This window comes from Sminthopsis crassicaudata, chromosome X (assembly GCF_048593235.1).
Source record: "Sminthopsis crassicaudata isolate SCR6 chromosome X, ASM4859323v1, whole genome shotgun sequence".
Taxonomy (NCBI): domain Eukaryota; kingdom Metazoa; phylum Chordata; class Mammalia; order Dasyuromorphia; family Dasyuridae; genus Sminthopsis; species Sminthopsis crassicaudata.
The window spans coordinates 42,982,468-43,003,507 of NC_133623.1; the positions used below are offsets into that span (position 1 = coordinate 42,982,468).

Genomic DNA, 21,040 nt, shown 5'->3' on the forward strand with positions numbered 1-21,040 from the left:
CTGCCTCGGGTTGTTTAAGAGGGGGAGGGAGGCTGCTCACCCAGAGCCAGAGACTATGGAGAAAACTACTCCATGGGCACCTGTCCCTGTTCAGAGTGCACACAGCCGTTTCCCCCAAAGACCACGTCCCAGACAAGCACCCAACTGTGAGGGATGTAGAAGACCCTTACCCAAAATGACTACTCAGATCACTCAAAATAGAAAGCAGAAAGGTTGTTTATTAAAACCTCCAGAGGGTGAGATAAGAAAGAGAAAGCTTGTGGTAAGAGGACTAAAGAATTAGTAAAGCTATACAGCTTTTATAGGTTCTGTTATAAAGGCTTACATCATAAATTGGGGAGCATTGAAGAATAGGTGCCCTCTCCCCTAATTGAATGTTAAACATTGGGGCCAAAGGCAGATTAGAACAGAATGCTTTGTTTCCCTGGTTCTGAGAGGAATCATCAATTAGATCTTCAAACTTCAGATTACTGAACTGGCATCATTTAAACTAATAGTCTTAAATATTGATAACATTGAACAAGAATAAATGTCATCATCTCCGGTTAAATAAATATATCTAAGGTTTTAAATAAATATTGGTTTGCCCATACTGCACTTATGTAGGTCACAGAGACACAGAAATAATAAAAAATACGGAAAAAGAATTTAAACATTCCTGTAAGTTTTTCACCTTATCTCTCCATTCCACACACTTCAAATCTATACTATAAAATCCTGGAATTTGAAAGTCGGAAGGGAACTCAGAGACCATTTGGTTGAACTCATATGTTAAAGGAATCTCCACTATAACATACCTGAAAGTGGTGGTCTGGAAGAGCTTCAAGGAGGGGTGCCCCTCTAGCCATCTCATTCTAATTTTGGACAGTGATTATTGTTAGGAAATTTTTCTGATATCAATCTTAGAGTTGCCTCTTTGTCCCTTGTTCTTAAATGTATCTACTGGGGCCAAATAGAAAAAGTTTGATGCCGCCTCCTCATGATAGTCCAGCAAGTCCTTGAAGATACCTACCTATCATGTCTCTCTTCTCTTTTTTTCCTCCAGGCTAAAGAAATCTAGTTCTTTCAACTAATTTTCACATGATGTGGACTCAAATCCCTTTAACCTCCTGCTTGAATCACCCTCCCTTCCCCCATACAGTGTATCACTGTCCTTTTAAATTCAACATAATATTCCATAGGAGGTCTGATGAGGAAAGAGTATAGTAGGATTATCACCTCCTTATTCCTAGAAGCCATGTCCCTCTTAATGCATATCAGTTCTTAGTAGTTTGGGTGGCTGCCACATCACTGTTGACTCTTACTGGGCTGATCATTCAATAAAACTCTACATCTTTTCAGAACAAACATTGTAGGATCAGGTTTCTTTCATTATATATGTGGGAAGTTAAATTTTTTGTACCCAAATACAAAAGTGCATTTATTTCTGGTGAAATTTATCTTATAATCAGTCCAATGCTCTAGTCAGTCAAGATCCTCTTGTATTAGTTACCCCTAGCAGTATTGGGTTATCTGCAAACGTGATGAACCTGCCTTCCTTGCCTTTAATCAAGTTATTGATAAAGATTGATAAAGAAGTGAAATTGCACCTGCCAAAAAAAAAGTCCTTGGAGAACTTACTCCTCAGTAGCTCTATTACACTGAGGTTGAATCACTCTTCTCTTTTGAGTCCATACATTCATCCAGGTCTGAATACTTCTGACTATATTCTCTAATCAGTCTAATCTTTCCATCTTCTTTACAAGAATAGTTCGAGATACTTTATCAAAAACTATGCTAAAAACTGAGTAAGCTGTATCCAAAGCATTCTCCTCATTTACTCTAACAATCTTGTCATGAAATGAAAGATATTGGCCAACCCCTATTTCAGAGTTTTCCCAGAAATCAAAGTCAAGGTCACTGACAGAGAATTTACTGATTGTGTCCTATTCTCTACTCAATTGGGACATTTGCCTTTCTCTAGTCTCCAAAGAGAGGTACCTCACCTGTTTTCCATGATTTCCAGTTGATGTTTTATTCTGTCCCGTGGAATTGTTAGCACCCTCTGCTCCCTTTCCTACCACTTTTCCCCTTCGCTACACAAGTTGAAGGAATACATGCCCTACTGATGATCATTTTTATTTGTCACTATTTCATGGTTCATCACAGTCAAACAGTTCAGCACCTCGTTGCCAGCCTGCTGATCATAACTTAATCTGGGACTATAGTCAAAGTTTTCCTAGCTGGATCTGCCAAAATTTGCACTGTCATAGTTTTTAAGGACCCAGAGTTACCTAAAAGCCACATGAAACATTGGAGTAGGACTTTGTGGTAGGTACATAACTTAGAGTATTTATATAAATACATGTGGTGAAGTTTAAGTTCAAGCTAAATTGCCATCCTGTTTGAATTGAGATCTACAGGTACAATTGATAGAGAATCCATAATGTACTTGATCCTATGGTGGTTATCTGTGTGTTATTTATGAATTCTCAGTTACCCAGAACAAGGGATACCTAGTTTGACTTAATGTGTAGGTTGTTTTGTTTTAGGAATCGTTTCTTCCTTCTCTGTGTACTAAAGAAAACATTCATTTCCTTTCATTTTTGTCAACAATTCGCTTTGAATATTTATTGTAGCTTTTAAAGAAACACAGTTACTTGAGAAAGAGAAAAAGGCAAAACTCCAGTATGAAAAACAGATGGAAGAAAGACAGCGAAAGATAAAAGAACAGAAACAGAGAGAACAACAACGACGAGCTGCAGTCGAAGAGAAAAGAAGGCAAAAGTTAGATGAAGAAAAGGTGTGTTACATGTTTGTTGGGTGACTCTGGCAAGACGCTTCCCTGTCTGCCTCAGTTTCTTCATCTGTAAAATGGGGATCATAATAGCATCGATCTTACCCTCCCAGGATTATCATCAGAATCAAATGAGCTAATAATATCTGTGAAGTGCTTAGCACAGTCCCTGGCACATAGTAGATGCTGTAGGAATGTTTATTCCCTTCCTTTTTAAAAAATATGTTACAAATAATTCAAGGCCTCTGTTGTGTCCTTTATCTGGGATATTTTTCTAATAGCCTCGTGCTCTTCTTTGTCTCATCTTTTCTCTTACTAGCCTTTCATATGGAAAACCAGGTTTGTCGCATCTTCTCTCCTTCCCCTTCCTTGTTATGTCTCTTGGGATATTGAGGCCTGGAACCTTCGTGAATAGTGCTTCTCAGCTTGGAGAGTAAACTCCTGACCAGCTAAAGGAATGGGGCTGCAGTTAGCCTGCTATATTATGGTGTTTACTTGGGCAGCAGAGCTGGGCTCGGCTAGCTTAGGGCCCTAAACTATGATTGCTGCATGCTTTCGTCCCAAGATCCTCACCTTGATTTTTCTTAATTGGCCATGTGTAGGCTGCCCAGAATCTTTCTACTTTTTCATTTGACAAGATTGTCCCCTCTAGCCAGGCCCTGAACCTCCTAGTCCCTTTCATCTAAATCTTTCCCACTTCGGCATCAAATGGTGTTACCCAGCCCTAGCAGGGTTTTACTGGAGTTACAGCTCTAGATTTTGATGACAATAGTTCTGGCCTCTGATCAAGTATTTATTAAATGCCTGTTGAGAGGGGAGAAATTGGCTGTTAGGGGTTGTTGAAGTTGCCCAGACTAATGGTGATGAGAGCCTGAACTAGGGTGCTTGTGATAAGTGCAGAGGAAGAGACAGTGTAAAAGATGCTGGACAGGCCAAAATGGCAAGACTTGGCATCTGACTGGATCCAGGGGTGGTGAGTGGGAATGAAGAGTTGGGGATGACTTCTAGGGTGTGAACCTGGGTGACCAGAAAAATGGGGGTACCCCTAAAATCTTTCCTGTTGTAAACATAAAACTCAAATGATCTCGATTCCTCAGGGAATGTCTTTCTAGATAGCCAAGTTTTCAGATATATTTTACACACCAACACATAAAAACTTTTTAATGGAAATATTTTTTTTAAAAATCGTCTTTCTTGAACAGCGTATATTAGACACACTTTAGTGTAACCTTGCCTTAAGGTCATCATTATGATCATTGATTGTACTATTTTTTAAGGTAGAATGATGACTTTAGGAGATGTTTCAGCATTGTAGGATTCTTTACTCCCAAACTAAGTTGCCCCTGCCTGCTATGCTTTTACAGTTACTCTATTGACTTTTTGTAGTTTTTCTGTCTTTCCTCTTGCTACTCAGTGTTGTTGTTGTGCCTGCCTCACTTCTGAATTGATGTTTCTAATTCACTGTGGTCTTATAAGCCAGCTAAACAATCTCATTCAAATTGAGTATGTGAAATAAGTACATAGGCTCAGAATATAATTGTGATAACTCTTCTATAAGTGGAGCGCTTTGCCACATTCATTTTGAGTGCTCAACAGGTTAGGGTTAATAAATAAGTGCTTTTCCAGGACAGATGTTAGGGGAAAAGGATTTCGTAGGCTTTCCATGGACTTGTTTCCACAATATATCCTAGTAATTTTCCTGATATTTGAGGACTAGTTAGTGTCATGTTACTATTAGTTCAGTTTGTGGCCCACAGTGAATCATTTGTACTCAACTATAACCATACTATTTCACTTATATTAGCTTTTTTTAACCATAAGTACAATCAAGTACTTGCCTCTTTTTTTTTTTTTTTTGAGGGAGGGGAAGCCATTTTTCACTTTGCTAAGACCATGAGAATAGATGGGTGTTTTTTTTTTAGCCAGCAAAATACAATACTTTAATTAAATAAAGCAAACTTAAAAGAGCTTCAACATTATTGACCAATTATTTTGTTCTCATAAAATTTTCATCAAATTATGCTTAATCACATTAAGAAAGACAAAGATTAGACAGAAGGAAACAAGAATTTATATAACATCTGTAATGTGTCAAGCTAAACACTTTATACAAATATTATATTTCACCCTCACAAGTTTGAAAGGCAGATACTATTATTATCCCCATTTCATAGTTGAGGAAACAGGAAAAATGAGGTAAAGTGACTTTCTAAGTATCTGGGACTGGATTTAAACTCAGGGCTTTTGTCTCCAGATTCCATACTATATTCATTCTCTGATTATTGACAAAGATGCAAGACCCAAATATTAATCACATTCTTTCATTTATCACCTGCAGAACCATCAAATTCCTTTTTAAAAAAATTTTTTTTAATTTTATGAGAATAGATGTTTCTTTAAATAAAATAATAACATGCTTAAATAAGATTCTTTGTCAGAGGTGCTTTTCCTTAGGTCATTCAATTGTCTTGTATATCAGAGCTGTGGCTACTGCATTTTTGTGGCTATTTGTATATTGACATCCCCAAGAGCATTGGAGTGTGTGGCTGATATTGCTACCAAAACCTATACTGCTTTCCTTTTGAAGTTTCAGAAGTTGCTTTTATTTTAGGTGAGGATAGATAGGTATTTTGAATGTTTGAGTACTTTTCTTTGGATCATTAGGTGTCTGTGTTGTCTATCATACCTCCCAACAAGATAGACAGGAACGTATAGACCAAACTTTGGCTTGGAATGTTTCTTAAAACCACTGTCAGATGAGTAACAGGATTTGAGAATCAGTATTATTTAATTTTAACCTTTCTTGGAAGAGTCGTTCATTTGTGAGAAAATATGTATAGGAGCAGCAATGGCTGAATTGGTATGAAAAGCTCTGGGGGAAAAAGGGATAAATGTAGACTATCAGGAAAGCAATGGCTTGAAAGTCTTATACCTTTTGAATAAAATCATAGTTTCAAATATCAGATTTGCTTAAAGCAAGGTACACTTTTATACCTATTATAGGGTAGCTCTGAGTTCTTAACAAGTAAGAAGAAACACAGCAAGAAGGTAGTATTTAAAATCTGTACCTCTACTCATGGTTTGGGGTCTCATGATTTTCTGATGTTTTTTCCTCCAAAACTTTTTTTCTTCAAAAAATCTTTTCAATTGACTATTTTGTCGAAAGTATAAAAACTATTTGATTTGTATGCATGCACATTGAGCATTGTGGAATAGAAAGGCAAATTGGAAGTGATTATTGACTTCTTTACATATCCATCTTCTCTTGCTTTCATTTTACATACACAGTAATTAGTTAATTGAATCTCTGGTTTCCAGCTATTCAGGTAATATTGTACTACTAATGTAGAGGTATTCTCATTCCAATTTTATTTGCTTCACTATCTTATTCTGACCATCTATTTTAATTTTTTTCAGCCTGTTTCCTTAACTTGATGTTAGCATTTTGTCAGCCCAGTGTTAAATATTTCCTTAATGTAGGTAATTAAGTGTAACTTTAAAAACCAATGGTATAGTTAGATTTAGAACTTAGCAACATCCTACATATAGTACTTTAGACATCAGAGATCTTATTAAGTATTATTTTAAGTGCAAGGATTGGTTAGGTATGTTAGAGAAGGGCTTTCCATATAGATATAGGTTGGCCTAAAGATGGCCTCTGAGAGAGCATCCAGTTCTGAGATTCTCTGATTATTTGTAAGGTGAAGATAAATTGATCATTTATCTTTCCACAATTCTTTGTATATTTTTGCTTCAAGTGTGGGGTATATGGGTGGAGGGAAGTTGTGTAAATTATACATAGTCTATATATTAATGTAATGGGTACTTATTTATTTTTAAATGTTAAATAGGAACATTATGAGGCAATGGTTAACCGTACTTTGGAACGTAGCAACCGCCTGGAACAGCGACAGAAGAGATGGTCATGGGGCGGCTCTGTAACACCAGATTCAGACAGCAAATCTGGTAATTATTAGTAGGACTGATTCCCTATAGTGAAAAAGAAAATCAAAGAACTTTTTTAATGTTATTAACCCAATTTTAATAGAATGTTTATTTTATATGATTTCTTAGAATTTATAGCTAAATATTAGTAATATAAGACTTACCACATAGCATTAGCAGTAGATTGATATACTGAAATGAAGAGGTGACCATTTTGGTAGCCTTAATTACTAAAAAATAGTAGATTTATATTTAGTTCTCTATGTGTTACAGGCGACTGCTTATTAAGGACAATAATTTTATCAGCTTCTTTTCATAGAAAAAGGGGATCTTTTAAAAATTAAGTTTTAAATCTTTTAAGATTTAAGTTAATAAAGTTATCAGAGAAAATAATAAGTAGAAAAGACTTTTCAAAATTACTGAAAATTAATGTATTGGATAAGCCGTAGTCCAAGAATTTCTTGAAACCTTATTTTTTAGTGTTTTTTCATCCATCATTTATGAATGTCCATTTAACTGTAAACATTTGTGATCATTCATGGTTGTTTTAAGAATACGTGTGATTTTACTAGTGTTATTGGTGTTTAGTTAAAACCACTGTCTACATTTTTCCATCTGTATTGTAACTGTTTTTCTGTTTAGGTCTGTCGAGTGCTTCCTCACCCAATCCTGTAGATTTAGTTGACAAACTCCCTTCTTCCACAGAGCCACAGACTGCAGAAGAAGGTGGATCCAGTGGTATTTGTTTCCAAAATTCTTGCTTGCTCTTACTATGTACTTTCCACTAACATGCTGCTGTAAGCTTTCTTTTCATTAGTTGTGATGAAGTAAGGGAAATATGCTATAGAGTCAGAGCTATTGGGATTTTGGGTCCTAGAAGATATATAAGTCATGGTTTAGATTTTGTACAGGAAAATTTCACTCATTCAGACTAATTTAATTCCACTTAACAAACATGTATTAAGTACCTCCTGTGCTCGGAGAAATGTGTGCTAGGTACTGGGGATACAGAGATCCCTGTCTTCATAAAATTTATATTTAGTATAATCAGAGGGACATGACATGAAAGTTATTTAGTAGAGAATAACGTAAGGTATGGTCATAGGAAAGGAAGAAAGAAAATGCCATGTGAATGAAAAAAAAAAAAAGTTAGACGAGTCCTCACAGAGGAGGCAGCAGCACTGGAGTAGGATGAAAATGTGGCAAGCATTCCAGGGAGAGGGATGCTATAACTAAAGGCAGAAAAATGGGAAAAGGCAGGGCAAGTTGAGGGAATAAAAAGGGAGGAAGGTTGCAGAAGGCCCTAATCATTTGGCTAAGAACCCTAGACTTTATTCAGTAGATGATGGGAATCAGTCACCTATTTTTTTAGGCAGTGATAAGCTAAATGCTTGTTGTAGTTGGCTCAGTGGTACTTGAACATTAGCATTCAACATAAGTCTCAACTGATCTGTGATACAAAATACTTCCTAAGAAATACAATATATTCAAAATACATATAAGAACTTATATTGGTTAGTTATTTTGACTTGATAGAGGTTCTTTGTGGGGTTACCTTCAAATATTGTAATTAACACAGATATGAAAAACTAGACCTTCTAAAATAGTTGAAGACAGCTTATTTGCAAAGTTGACTGTTACCCCTTCAGGTGTTGTGCTTGCCCAACTGATTTATTTAGAAAGTTTTTTTTTTCCATGGGAAACAGGAACAGTGAATAGCCCATTCCATCAAAAGGATCACAGATTCCAAATTGGTCTAATTGAAATTAGTGATTTTTTTTGGTATTAAAAATTCAACCTGAGCCAGGATACACAGTTGGTATGTTGTGATTTGAGAGATGTCAGAGAGGCTTTCTGTCCAAAATTATCTTATCTTACTGTATATGTCACTTTTGTGGTGCCTGAAATTTGGCTATTAGAGATGATTTGCTTGAGATTGGCTTTTTTGATGTCAGTAACTTCCTATTAAAATGTAGATGCCATTGATAGCAGGAATACTTTTAGGTACCTCAGGTTGATTAGTAGCCATTCAAACAACATAGCCTTGCCAGAAATAAAACATAGGATAGGTTGGCCCTTGGAAAGGCCTGAATAGCAGGGTCCGGGAAGATTAGGATTAAAGTAGTTAAAATGACAGGCCTAAGGGAGAATATTTCTATCAAAACCCATCAACCCTGTGTGCCTAATAGCCACAAAACGTTCTTTACAAAAGCAAAACATAGTATTTTGAAAAATGGGCCAAGTCTCATTAAGAAACATTGTAAATAATAATAAATAACAAACAACCTGCCAAAAGTCAGCATTTCTGTTAAGTAAATTGATTTGCATTTATGTTTGTCTCAGCCCCATTTCACCTCCATTTTTCTTTGACCTGGCTTGGTGTTGGCCCATTTAAAAAGTAGCCCCTAAGTGTGCCATATCTACAAATCTTTGGCAGCAAATCTCGGTGTACACAGAGTAAATTTATTAGATGCTTATTCTGTGTTAGGAACTTTGATAGGTGCTAGTGATACAAATAAATGCCTGCTAGACAGTTCCTGTCCTCAAGACACTTGCACACTAGTGGAGACAGGCATGACATAAAGGGGTACTAGGTTGAGAAATGTGTATGGCTGGAAATATCCTGGAAGCAAGCAAGATAAGGCCACGATTGACCTATCAAAGCATTGAGTTCAGGTTTCCAGTGAGGAGGAAGTGAAAGTGATGATCAGAGTGCATCATCAAAGTAATAATGTTGTTATGCTGGGCTAATCTTCCGAGAGCTAGAAAAGCCTTTATCATTCTCAGTTATTATCATATTCTTCATTAAAATAACCCTCATTGATATAATGCCTTATGGTTTACAGAATGCTTAGCAAAAAAAAAAAAAAAAAAAAAAAAAAAAAAAAGGCAGTGCAAGAATTATTAGCCCTATATTGAGGATGAAGAAATTGAGGATTAGGGATCATTAAATTCAGCTTAAAATCCTATAGTAAGTGTCAAAGTTGGGAAGTATGATAAGTTCCTGGTTTTAGAGTTGGAAAGGATCTGAAAGAAAGCTATCTAGTCCAATCCCTTGATTTTCCAGATGGCAAACCTGAGGCCCAGAGAAGCCAAGGGTGTTGTTCCAGGTCACCCAGGTGGTAAGTGGCAGAGCCACAATGTCACCCCCGGTCCTTTATCATGCCAGATCTAGCACTTTCCACTGTATTGTGATGCTACTTATGAACTTGGCTCTAATGATTCCATATTGTGCATTTTTCAATAGTCCAGTGCTTGCCTGGTACCTAATAGGCATTTAATAAATGCTAGTCAACTGACTGTGCCATGCTGCCTCAAAAACCAGTCTTGCATTATTGACATGCACCAGATATGCATGTAGTTTGACTTTGTGATGATAGCCAGCAGACTAATTATAAACTCCGTATTTAATTCACTCAGGCAGTTTTCTAGGCCATCATGATTGTATGACTTAAAAGGCAACAGCCTTAATCAGGCCCTTAACTACTATGGCCTTTTTTAGGGAAACATGGACCCACAGTTCCCAAAGCTAGTTTAGTGGAACTCCTGATACTGTTCTTTTATACTGTGGCATCTGAGTATACAGTATATGCGACAGGATCTGCCCTCAAGAAGCTTGTAGTCTTCATGAGAAGTCAAAATATACCAAATGAATTATGTAGACAGTGACAGTTTACAGGAGTGAATGATAAATTTAGGTTGGACTAATTGGTCAAGACCTTTGGCATTGTTCCTGCAGTTGAGGTCTAGTGGTTAGCAGTCTAGGTTGTGTGTCTGTATTATATGCATAGTCTTCCAGTGGATTGCAGAGCCAAGTGCTACCTTCTGGAAAATAGTGAACAGTGCCATTCAAATATTTCCTTTTCTGCCCCCCAGCAATAATTCAACCTTGCCAAAGAGTGCCCCAAAGGACATGTCCATTGAACTCCTGTTGTATCCCCAATCTGGCATGACACGATCTAAGGCTATGCAGTTTCCTAGTTCCTGTTTTGCTTTGTAGTAGGAGAATATACTGTAGGACTGACTACTTCCTTGAAGTACAGATCCTTGTATTGGGGGAAAAGATTTTATTTTTATGTAAAATATCGCTATTTCAACATGTTTATATTTCCTTTGGGACTTTTAAAATGTCAAGACAAGGCTTTTAAATTTTAGTGTCTCATTTGTTAATATTTTCAGGCTCATAGATTTTTGTCATGAACCCAAGAGACCTTTGTGTTCCCCATGGGAAAGGCAAATTCCAGAAGAGGAAATGGAGATGTGCCTCAAAACCTTTTACCTTGAAAATGGGGGAAAGTCATATCTGGGTCCTTGAGCTATGAGAGATTTCAGATGCACAGGAGATGGTGTCATAGCAGCAGATGCTGGCTCTTGTAGCTAGTACTTGGGTGGCTCAGTTGACCAGTAGAAAAGAACATATCCATCTTAGGAAAAACAAGTTGTCCTCATGTGCATTAACAATTACATTATACTGATGCTAGCCATAGTTGAAAGAAGCTGTGTATGTTAGTCACTTGACCTCTTGAAACCTTGGTTTAATCAATTTTTAAGTTGGGTTTGATGCTAGCACCTACCTCACAATATGGTAGTGAGGATCAAAGATAATAATGAGTATACAGCACTTTCTGAGCCTTATGGCACAATCGACATAAGTTGTTGTTATTATGAATGTAAAAGTTGTTACAGAAGAGAGGTGGCGTTTTGATCATGACACACAAAATATACCTTAATCCTACCTAGAGTAACCAGATTGCAACAGAAGCCTCCTACGATAAATACACAGAAAGAAATACTAGAGAAAACAAGAATTGATGGGAGTGCACAGCTTTCTTCTTAGATTTGAGTTGGGAGGCCGGATGAGATGGAGAATTGTCCACCCTTGATTAGCTGTGCTATAAGTGCATTTTATAATGTCACTTCCATAAAATATGCACAGATGAGAAACTTGAATCAAAATCTTTTAATCTTAGATTGTGAATAGGAAGGCAGTAGGTTAGTTAGCCTTAGCCCTCTTAGTTCACTGAGAAATAAACCGGTTAAGGGCCAGATAAAGGAAGGGACTTGAGGGAGATGGAACAGGGAATAAGCAGCAGAGTCAGGATTTGAAACCAGTTCCTCTGACTCCACTATGCTGCCTTATCATCGATTCCTTATTTCATGTCTGCTTTCTTCAGTCTGTGGGTTCCATACTAATTGGTAAGAAAGAGGACCTCACTGTTAAGGTAAGTAATTGCTTCTGTGCCACAGTTTGCTTCTTCTGCCATTGCCAATGAGAAATCAGTTTTTCCTGTGCTGTGATCTTATGCAGTATATTTTGCCAGACAATATCCTTTGCATATGCTTTCTTATAATGTCTGGTTATGTTGTTTTGAACTGCATTTCACATGTTAACTGATTACTGCTTGACCAAGGAAGTTTGTTGATAGGCATCTTTTTTTCTGCGGACTGAGAGTGTCCTATTCTGAAAAAGCTCTGATTTGATTCTATCAGAAGTAAATTGAGTAAATATGAAATTGGAATAATTATTGAATTCATGTTAGTTTAATTATAAAAAGTACTTTGTTAAATGTTATTTAAATTGGGAATATTTTTGCTGCTAGCTTTTGGCCTGTATATTTTAGGACAGTGAAGATATGGAAGAAGAATTGGCTTGAACTAATCCATTTGATGGGGAAAAAACTTTTGGGGGATGACTAAAATAATGTTTTATGAATTTTTTCATGTTGGAAATAAAAAACTTTTTTAGTTTTCCCATTTTCTTCATGACATATTCAACATCAACCAGTAAATGATATCAGTTTTTTTTCAATTTTAATATTGAAGTCTAATTATGGAAGACTGTCTTTTAGATTTAAAAAATTAAGACAGTTTATTATTATTTGTCTTATTATTCTCTTTCCAAGTTTCATAGGTTATTCTATACAGAATATAAACTAAACAAGATCAAGTGTGTTTTCTACTGACTCTCCATAAATTATCCTCATTCTTAGAATAGAAATCCACACAAATTTGCGAAAACAAGTTTGTGACTTAGAATTAATGGCTTATCTTGAACATCATGTATGTAATTGTGTATATTCATATGAGAACCAAATTACAAGAATGCCTTTTCAGGATAGAATACTTATGCTTCAGCAAACACTTGTGATTCAGAGAATGATGGTTAAATATTTGAGCTGTGATTATAATAAATGCTATTTTTTCCTTTAGGCAACAAATATGCTTCATCTGCAGCGAATTCCAAACAAACAGATTCCGTTATCAATAAACGTTTGTCTTCATCTTCAGCAACTCTCTTGCATTCTGACAAAAGTAAGTGTGGTTATTTCATGAGTTTCTGTTCAGGAAAATGAACTCTTTATACATATTTTTGATTGTATAAATTAATCTTCATATTCTTAAAGGTTTTAATTTATTTGGTATGATCACTCCTTTGTATTTGGAAGTAGAGGAACTTTTCATCATCCCTTCAATGTCATTTTCACTGACGTGTAGTTTTGGTTTATGATTCTTTTATTAATCCTACCAAAGGGATTTACTGGGCTTGAATTACATGGTTTGTTATTCAAACTATTACTTACTGTGACCAAAAGATACCCAGACTTAATTATAGAATGTTTCGAGGCTAAAAGTTTCTATCTTTTTTCTATTTACATGTTAGATAATTTTGTTATGCATTATATTAAAAGTTATTAATGAAATTTTTTTCCAGGGATTATGTTGACATGCTAGCTCCTTATTGTGACTAATGGTAGCTAGATGGTGTAGTGGTTGAGTGCTGGACTTGGGTGACTTTAGATTCTATCTCAGACACTTATTAGCTATGTTGATTTTGGCAAGTCACTTAACGTCTCTGTGCCTCGATTATCTTCACCTATGAAATGAAGGGGCATTGGACCTGATGCCCTCTAAGGTCCTTTCCAGCTCTGCATCTCTGATGCTGTGCATCTAGACATGTCCCTAACATTCAATTGTTTGGCATAATTAATATTTAAGGAAGACTGGTTGGTTGTGGCTCCTATCCACAGTAATAATTACTAATTGAGTGAATTACATTTGGTGGTTATGTTGGACTCCAGGAAAGTTCAAATTTTTCATTCAATTAGGAGAAAAAAATGAAAGTACCAGAAGAATTTAGTTTATACAGATGAAAAAGCAATGGGAGACTACCACAGCATCACTCACTCTCTGAGTGGTATCCATTTTCCTCAAAGTGATTATTTGGTAACTTCTGCATTTGAGGAAATGGGGAGAATCTAAGGAAGGGAGTGTTCTTTTTAGTTGTATTTTGGTACTTTACATGTATTAACAACTAGATTCCATTATAGAAGAAGAGTATTGCCACTTGTAGTTCAACTCCTTATGTCATGTTAGAGCATTTGATCTTTGTGTAAAATCTTACAAATTCAATATTTCTATTTCTTGGGGTTCTTTATTTTTAGATGTCGAGGTGATAGGTCTTTTAAAATTTAGTGGCTACTCAGGTTATAGATATTTTCAGGTCTTTAGAATGAGATTTTTTATAATCAAGCTTATCGTTCTCATTGGATATGTTGTGAATATTTTCAACTTAAATAAAAATTGAGACTCACTTAAAAATAAGGCTTTAAAGGTAAACATTTTCTTTACTCAAAGTAAAACCCCAAAGATTTCAATTCACTTAAAGCTTCCTTGATTTTTTTCCCTTGGTGCAAGAAAGTTATTATTATTATCGGTAGTCATGAAATAAAATTGGAATAAGATTTTTCCCCTATAATAACAACTCATATTGACCTAGTACTTTAAGGTTTGCCGAATATTTTCTCTCCAACAAACGTATAAGCAAGTTTTATTATCCCCATTTTACAAATGTGGTTAAGTGATTTGCCAATGATCACACAATAGTAAAATATCTGAGGCCAGATTTGAACCTGTAGCTTTGACTATAAGGCTAGCACTGCCCATTACACCTCAAGGTCATAAAATAGTAACTGTTAGAGATGAAATTTAAAAGGTAATATAAACATATATGCCATGTCTTCTTTTGAGTAATCCTTTCTGACTCTTACAGACAGAAGTAAATTACATGATCAGATGTGTGATATTATAAATATTTCTCTTTTAAACTGTGAATGATTAGAGCCTTCTGTTTTTCCTCTACTTGTAGCAGAAATAAATAAGATGTATAATAATTTACTGTCAACATTTTTCATCACTTTGTTTTCGTAGTATATTTTTTAAATTCATGAATTGAACACATGAATTTTTTTCCCAGATTCTTTTATTTTAAGTTTATAATAGTATTTTATTTTTCCAAATACATGTAAAGGTAGTTTTCAGCATTCATTTTTGTAAGAATTTGTGTTCTAAATTTTTCTCCTTCCCTTCCCTCTTCCTAAGACAGTAGGTAATCTGATATAAGTTAAATATCTACAATCCTTTTAAACATATTTCCATATCTATCATGTGAACAGATGATTTAATGATCATCTTTTGTTTGACAAAGGGACTTCCAAATGACTCTGTACTATTTTCATAAATGTGCCAATATGTACTTTCACTTTGCAGCTGCCAAAAAGAGGAGGTGTACTTTAAGCAGCTGGCCTAACAAAGAAGGGCCCTGAGCATTCTGAGCAGCCTCTCCCCAGCAAGAGCTAGGCCATGGTTCATTTTCCCTTGTTTTGCTTTCCTTGTAAAACTAGGGAAGTACAGAGAAAACATTTGGGATTTTTCATATCGTGAGATTTGTGGCCATATAATACTAATGGGGGGGAGATAAACATTTTGGATAATGGATGGAGATGTTGAAGCACAATGGTAGTAGACCTCAAGAGATTGTGTAAAAATTATGATATGCTTATTCCTGAATTTGGAAGACTTTGGTGTCATTAAACACTCTATTACTACTCCCTCAAATCCTATTGGCTTTCCCATTTTAAAAATTGTTTTATTTATTTTTATTGATAATATCTATAAGTAAGATAACTTGTTGGTATTTTTATGCATGCTTTTGATTAACAGTGCTTTGGGAGGTAAATTAGCTTAACTTTTCTTATAGCTAATTTGTAAGAAAAATATGGAAAGTAGTAAATGTTTATTGCTAGTGTGAGGAAGTTGAACGATGAACTCCAAATTCCATTACTAAAATAGCTTGTTTCAAATAATGTTCCTTTGCATTTGGTTTCTAAGAGGAGCAAGCAGGAAAAGATTATATTTTACTAGAGACCTGGTAGTGAGACAACTTAATCTGCACCAGGGAGGTCAGACTCTGATAGGGACATAAGGATCCCTGCAGGCCACAGAATGACTTCATTTTTACAATATCCTGTTATCTGTGTTTTATTGTATTTTTATTATTTATTTTGTTAATAGTTTTCCCATTGGTATTTTAATGTGATCTAGTGGCACTTGGGAATGCCATAGGATTGGCATGTTTTATGCCTCTGGTCTCCAGACCTAAATAAAATGGCAAGGGGAAAAAAAGGTTAATTATTTATTTAAGGGCATATCCTAAAAGATCATTTTAATTGCTTCAAAAGTTATCCTCAAAGTTAGAAACCAAAGGATTTCTCTTCTGACTGAAAAGATGGGCATAAATGGGTCTTGAGTAAATGGCCCAATGTTATTGATAGGGGAAGGAGGTGGTATTCATTGTAATATGTTAATGGCACTACCATGAAATGACATCTTTAGAGGTAGGGCTTGCCTGTATGGAATTAAGCTGGAGATAGTTTATAGAAGGGATAAAGAGAGAGTTGTGTTGGAGGATTTAGGCACTTCATTTTCATTTTTATTTTTAGCAAATTATAGAAATTAAATCTCAGGGGCTAGTTTTTTTTTCATTTTGAGGCAAGCTTTTTGTTGCCTTTATAACCTGTTTGCTTATAGTTAGGAAAATAAGATTGTTTTATTTTGTGCATGTTTTTGTATTTATGAAGATGAGACAACAGTATTTTCTACATACCTTTTAAAAATTATTTTATTATCAAAAAAATTAGCAGTTTTTCAATGCTCTTTTCCTAACTAACATTTCCCTTTCAAATAGCTTTGTTTGTTGTTTGTTTGTTTGTTTTGCCAAAGAAAATCCTTATACAATAGTCACCTCTTATTTGTACAGGTAAAATCCTATTGTCATTTATTAAAATCCATTGTCAATCAATTATTGTCATTGTGGAAAAATATTCAGAACATAAAGAACTTTCTAGGTCATCTAGTTCAGCCCTTCATTTTATAAAGGATCTCAAGGATTTTAGTGATTTATGCTAAGCTGCCCAACTTGTCAGATATCAGGAGCTGGGGCCTACAACATTCATATAGTTCTTGAAAGTTGACAAAGCTATTTACATAAATTATCTTTTTTGAACCTCAAGACAACCCTGTGAAGTAGATATTATGGATATTAGTGTTCTGATTTTACAGATGGCAATTGAGGCCCAAGAAGTTCAACGGCTTGCCTGTGGCCACTCAGGCAATGTCAGAGACATTATATGAAAGTCATACCACACTATGTATCAAGCAGATTGGAAGATGATTCCAGCAGACTTAAATATTTACAAAATTATCGATAGTCCCTTGATTTTTTTTTTGTGATGCAGTTTAAATAGTCCTTATGAATCAGTAGTTTAAGAAACTGTACACAAAATGACATAAAATAGCAACAAATTTGAAATTATTTTCAACATTTCTTATGTTGTATGTAGTCATAATGTTCACGTGAATTCCTATACCCTATAGGACCTGCTCATGCATCCCTATTACCCAATGCTTTCATTAGTGTGCTGGTGACATACTATGACTTTTTCCCTTTTTTTTGCCTTCAGTTAACCTCTTCATTAACATGCATGTATTTGAAGACCAGGATAACCCATGCAACCTTATCAGATTGCAGTGTTTAATCCTATTGTGATATAATGTGTTGCTTTCATTACTACTTCTGTTTTTATGCTAAGAAATTTATCATGTGCAGCCATTCGTATTGCTCTTTCTTGCTTTGCCTTTATTTGTGTGAGAATTCTGGTTGAATCCTTTTTGATTTGTTCTCATTATTCAGCTCGACGCTTTCACATCAGTGCTCTGGAGAATAGTATAATCAATCGCCTTCTCACCCCTACACAAGCTTCTTTAGCTAAAAGCAAAAGTGCTGCTGTATTATCTGCTGCTGGAAAAGATTCCTCAGGTAACAGGCGTTTGGAATAAGCCTGCAAGCTTTAGCGTTTGCACTTACAAAGTGAGATTTAATACCCAATTTAGCCACATCAGTCTTTGAATCTATTGCTATATCATAGCATGGTGTATTTTCCCACAACATACAGTTACAGATTTCTTTTATGGCTCCCACTGTAGTAGAGTAACTTATAATAGTAGATAGATAAGGCCCCTAATACCCTTTTAAAAAGCAAACTAGTTTGTTGGCTTATGTGTAAATAAATCCAGAGGAATTTAGAAGGTTATCATAATGCCAACTGTAGAGGAAATGTAAATGCATTGCTTTGGGCAGTAAGCAATAATTGAAGCACCTACTATGTGCCTAGGCATTGTGCTATAATAGCACTGGGGTTACCAAGAAGGGTAAACCTTTTGAGGGGTTCACAGTCTAAAGGAGGAAGTTTTCATTTTTCCTTAAAAAAGAAATACACCAAACAGCCCTTTATCATTTTAATTAGTGGAGAAAGACTGGGAACCATGAACTACTTGAAATTCTACTGGAACTATCTCAGTTCTAGAATATGTGGTCTCTACAGCCTTAGCTGGGTATAGACTAAAACCCACTCAAAATACCTGGTGAAAAATGTAGTGTATTAAGTTCTTGTGTTCTGATTGACTCTTAGCTCTCCCAGATTCTCTTCTCTTTCCTTCTTTACAACCACACTTCCCTTTTCTATTCCCTATCCTTACCCTCTCTGCTTTTTGCTGCTTTGGTGCCAGTCAGGACCCAGAAGTCTAGTGCTTACGCTGGTGTGCTTGGGCTTCATTCAGCCTTGCTTTGGCCCACTTGTTCTGATGCTTCAGATTGTTTTGAGCCAATTATGTGTCCTTGATTTTTAGGTCACTTTTTTTTTTGCATCTACTTACCATCTTTTTTTTTTTTTTTGCTCTTAAATGTTAGATATTTTGAACTCTGCTTTAACTTAGCATTATCCCCAAGATAACTAAACAATTTACCTGAGCTTCAATAGCTAGTCAAAAGCTAGTCACTGTACTTAGGAATACCAACAGGCACCTTTAGTTTTAGCATAAAGTGTTGGCCAGAAAGACTACAATTTTACTTGTGTAGAATTTTGTAGATATTTAAATAAAATGCTTTCTCCACAAAAGTTTGATGTCCAAAAATAAGGTTTCCTTTTTGTCAAGACTTTTTTCACAGGAAAAATAAACATGGCAAACATTTCTTAATTGTCTACTCTGGACAAGGTGCCGTGCCTGGCATTTGCATCCCCAGAGAGACAAAGACAAAAACAAAACAGCCCCTCTCATCTCCTGGAAGTTGGCTTTCAGTAGGCAACAAAAACACAAGGGTAAAAAATCCATAGGCATGTTGAAGGCCAGAGAGTTGTACAGTTTGGCCAGACCATTGAATGGATGGTGAGAGGAGAACTATGAGGCGTGAAGGGCAGATAGAGTGGTCCCAGATTGGGGAAGGTTTTCATTGCCAGTCAAAGGAGATGTGACCTGATTCAGGGGATCCCCAGTATTCACCAAAAGTTTGTAGGTGGAGAGATAACATGACTAAGCTTGTGCATTACTTAGAGATCACGGTCAGAAAACTGAGAATGAGGACATACACAGTCTTGGTAGTTTTTTAGGTCTCCTTACAGATGGACAACACTTCACTTGCCACCTATGACATTTTAAACTTACATTGACTTACATTTCATCTTCTGTTTCCTTGAGTTGACATTGAACTGTTTTGAGTAATGGATAAGAAGCATAGTAATGCTTTTTTATGCCATAGTTTAATGCCATTCATTAAGGAGGTTCTAGTCAATACTTAGATATAAGATACACTTTGCATGTTCTTAGAAAAATATCTCCTAGTTTTCTTACCAGTTAACTCAAAGCTGTTAAAATATGTCTTTATAAAAAGAATTTCAAATATTAGCACTACTTGTTTGTTTGCCAAGATAAGTGATTTGTCAGTATTTGGAATATTTAATGGCTCAAACTTGTGTTTTTTAAAAAAGTGTGACGTGATGGTGGTTTTAGGTTCTCAGAGTTTCTTCTAGTGCTGGGTTTTCCCAGGTCCCTTCCGGCTTGAAACAGTCTGTCATCTGAGGATTAGGTTCACTGTATTTAGAAGGGCCACCAGGTGATTAATACTTTGGGACAAAACAGGTCATTAAATCAATTACTAAAGTGTGGAGGGCTTGTATGCTGTGCCCACAGCCATGACCACAGAATGTTGCAATATTGAAGAACAGTAAACTATTGAAATGTTTAACTTTAGATTAAGCCAAACATGGAATTAATTCTTTGTTGTGATTAATTTTCCTGAAACATTTTTTATTTACTGACAGTTAATAATTTTTCTAATGACAAGCTGATTCTGAAGTACAGTGTGATTGAGCAAAAAATAACTATTGCATAGACTTTGGAAAAGCATCTTATTTTTTATCTACACTAATTAGAATGTTGCTTTCATGGTGTTGTTATTCTTAGTGTTGCTTTTGAATGACTAATTGTGTAGTGATGGTGTCTCATATTTATGACACATTTTCAGTATGTGCTTCCTATGCTATCACAGCATGATCTCTCTGGTTTCTAATAGGCACAATCTTTTTTTCTTTTTTCTTTTCCTATTCTTAAACTGTGCTTGGCTCTCTGTTTTGTCTTGTCAAATTCCTAACTTTGTAGAATTTCACCTCTGTCCTCGTTCAGCTGCCTCCAGTACTATCGGCTACCCACTGCAGGCTCCCAAGATGCCCATGCGCAGCCGCAGCATTGACAGACCAAAGACTTCCATTGTAGCCGCTTCAGCACATGCTACAGGTTCTATTCAGGTTTGTTATAAATTTCCTTTTATCGAAAATGTTTTTTTTTGTCTCCTAAAATATTTATTTGTATCGATCATTATTGGGGTGGCTTTATTATACATATTAAAGAATAGTATGATTTCCAAATAGAGTAAATTCTTAGTTATCAGTGGTATTTTGCAACAGAATGTGAATAATTCACATTTTAGTTTAAACTTTTTCCTATTCCTTAACACTTTTAAAAAAAGATTGTCCAAAAATTCAAAATGCTGGCCATTTTGGACTTCAACTAAAGTTCCCCTTACTAATTGTGGGGGGGAGCAGCATGAAGAAAAAGGTAGGCAATAAATAAGTGGTGAAATGATCAAAA

General features: G+C 35.6%; 1 protein-coding gene across 10 annotated transcripts in view; it reads left to right on the plus strand.

Moving 5' to 3' along the window:
* The window catches only part of MAP7D3 (MAP7 domain containing 3), a 79,784-nt gene that overhangs the window by 26,119 nt on the left and 32,625 nt on the right, over positions 1 to 21,040 (plus strand). Inside the window, exons 4-9 of one of the 10 annotated variants that reach the window (XM_074278456.1) lie at positions 2,619 to 2,782; positions 6,628 to 6,742; positions 7,364 to 7,459; positions 12,932 to 13,033; positions 17,751 to 17,876; positions 20,552 to 20,697. In XM_074278456.1, the coding sequence (XP_074134557.1) occupies positions 2,619 to 2,782; positions 6,628 to 6,742; positions 7,364 to 7,459; positions 12,932 to 13,033; positions 17,751 to 17,876; positions 20,552 to 20,697 (749 nt within the window). The remainder of the gene's footprint in view (positions 1 to 2,618; positions 2,783 to 6,627; positions 6,743 to 7,363; positions 7,460 to 12,931; positions 13,034 to 17,750; positions 17,877 to 20,551; positions 20,698 to 21,040) is intronic. The other 9 variants (XM_074278458.1, XM_074278457.1, XM_074278459.1 and 6 more) reach the window with 9 other exon arrangements.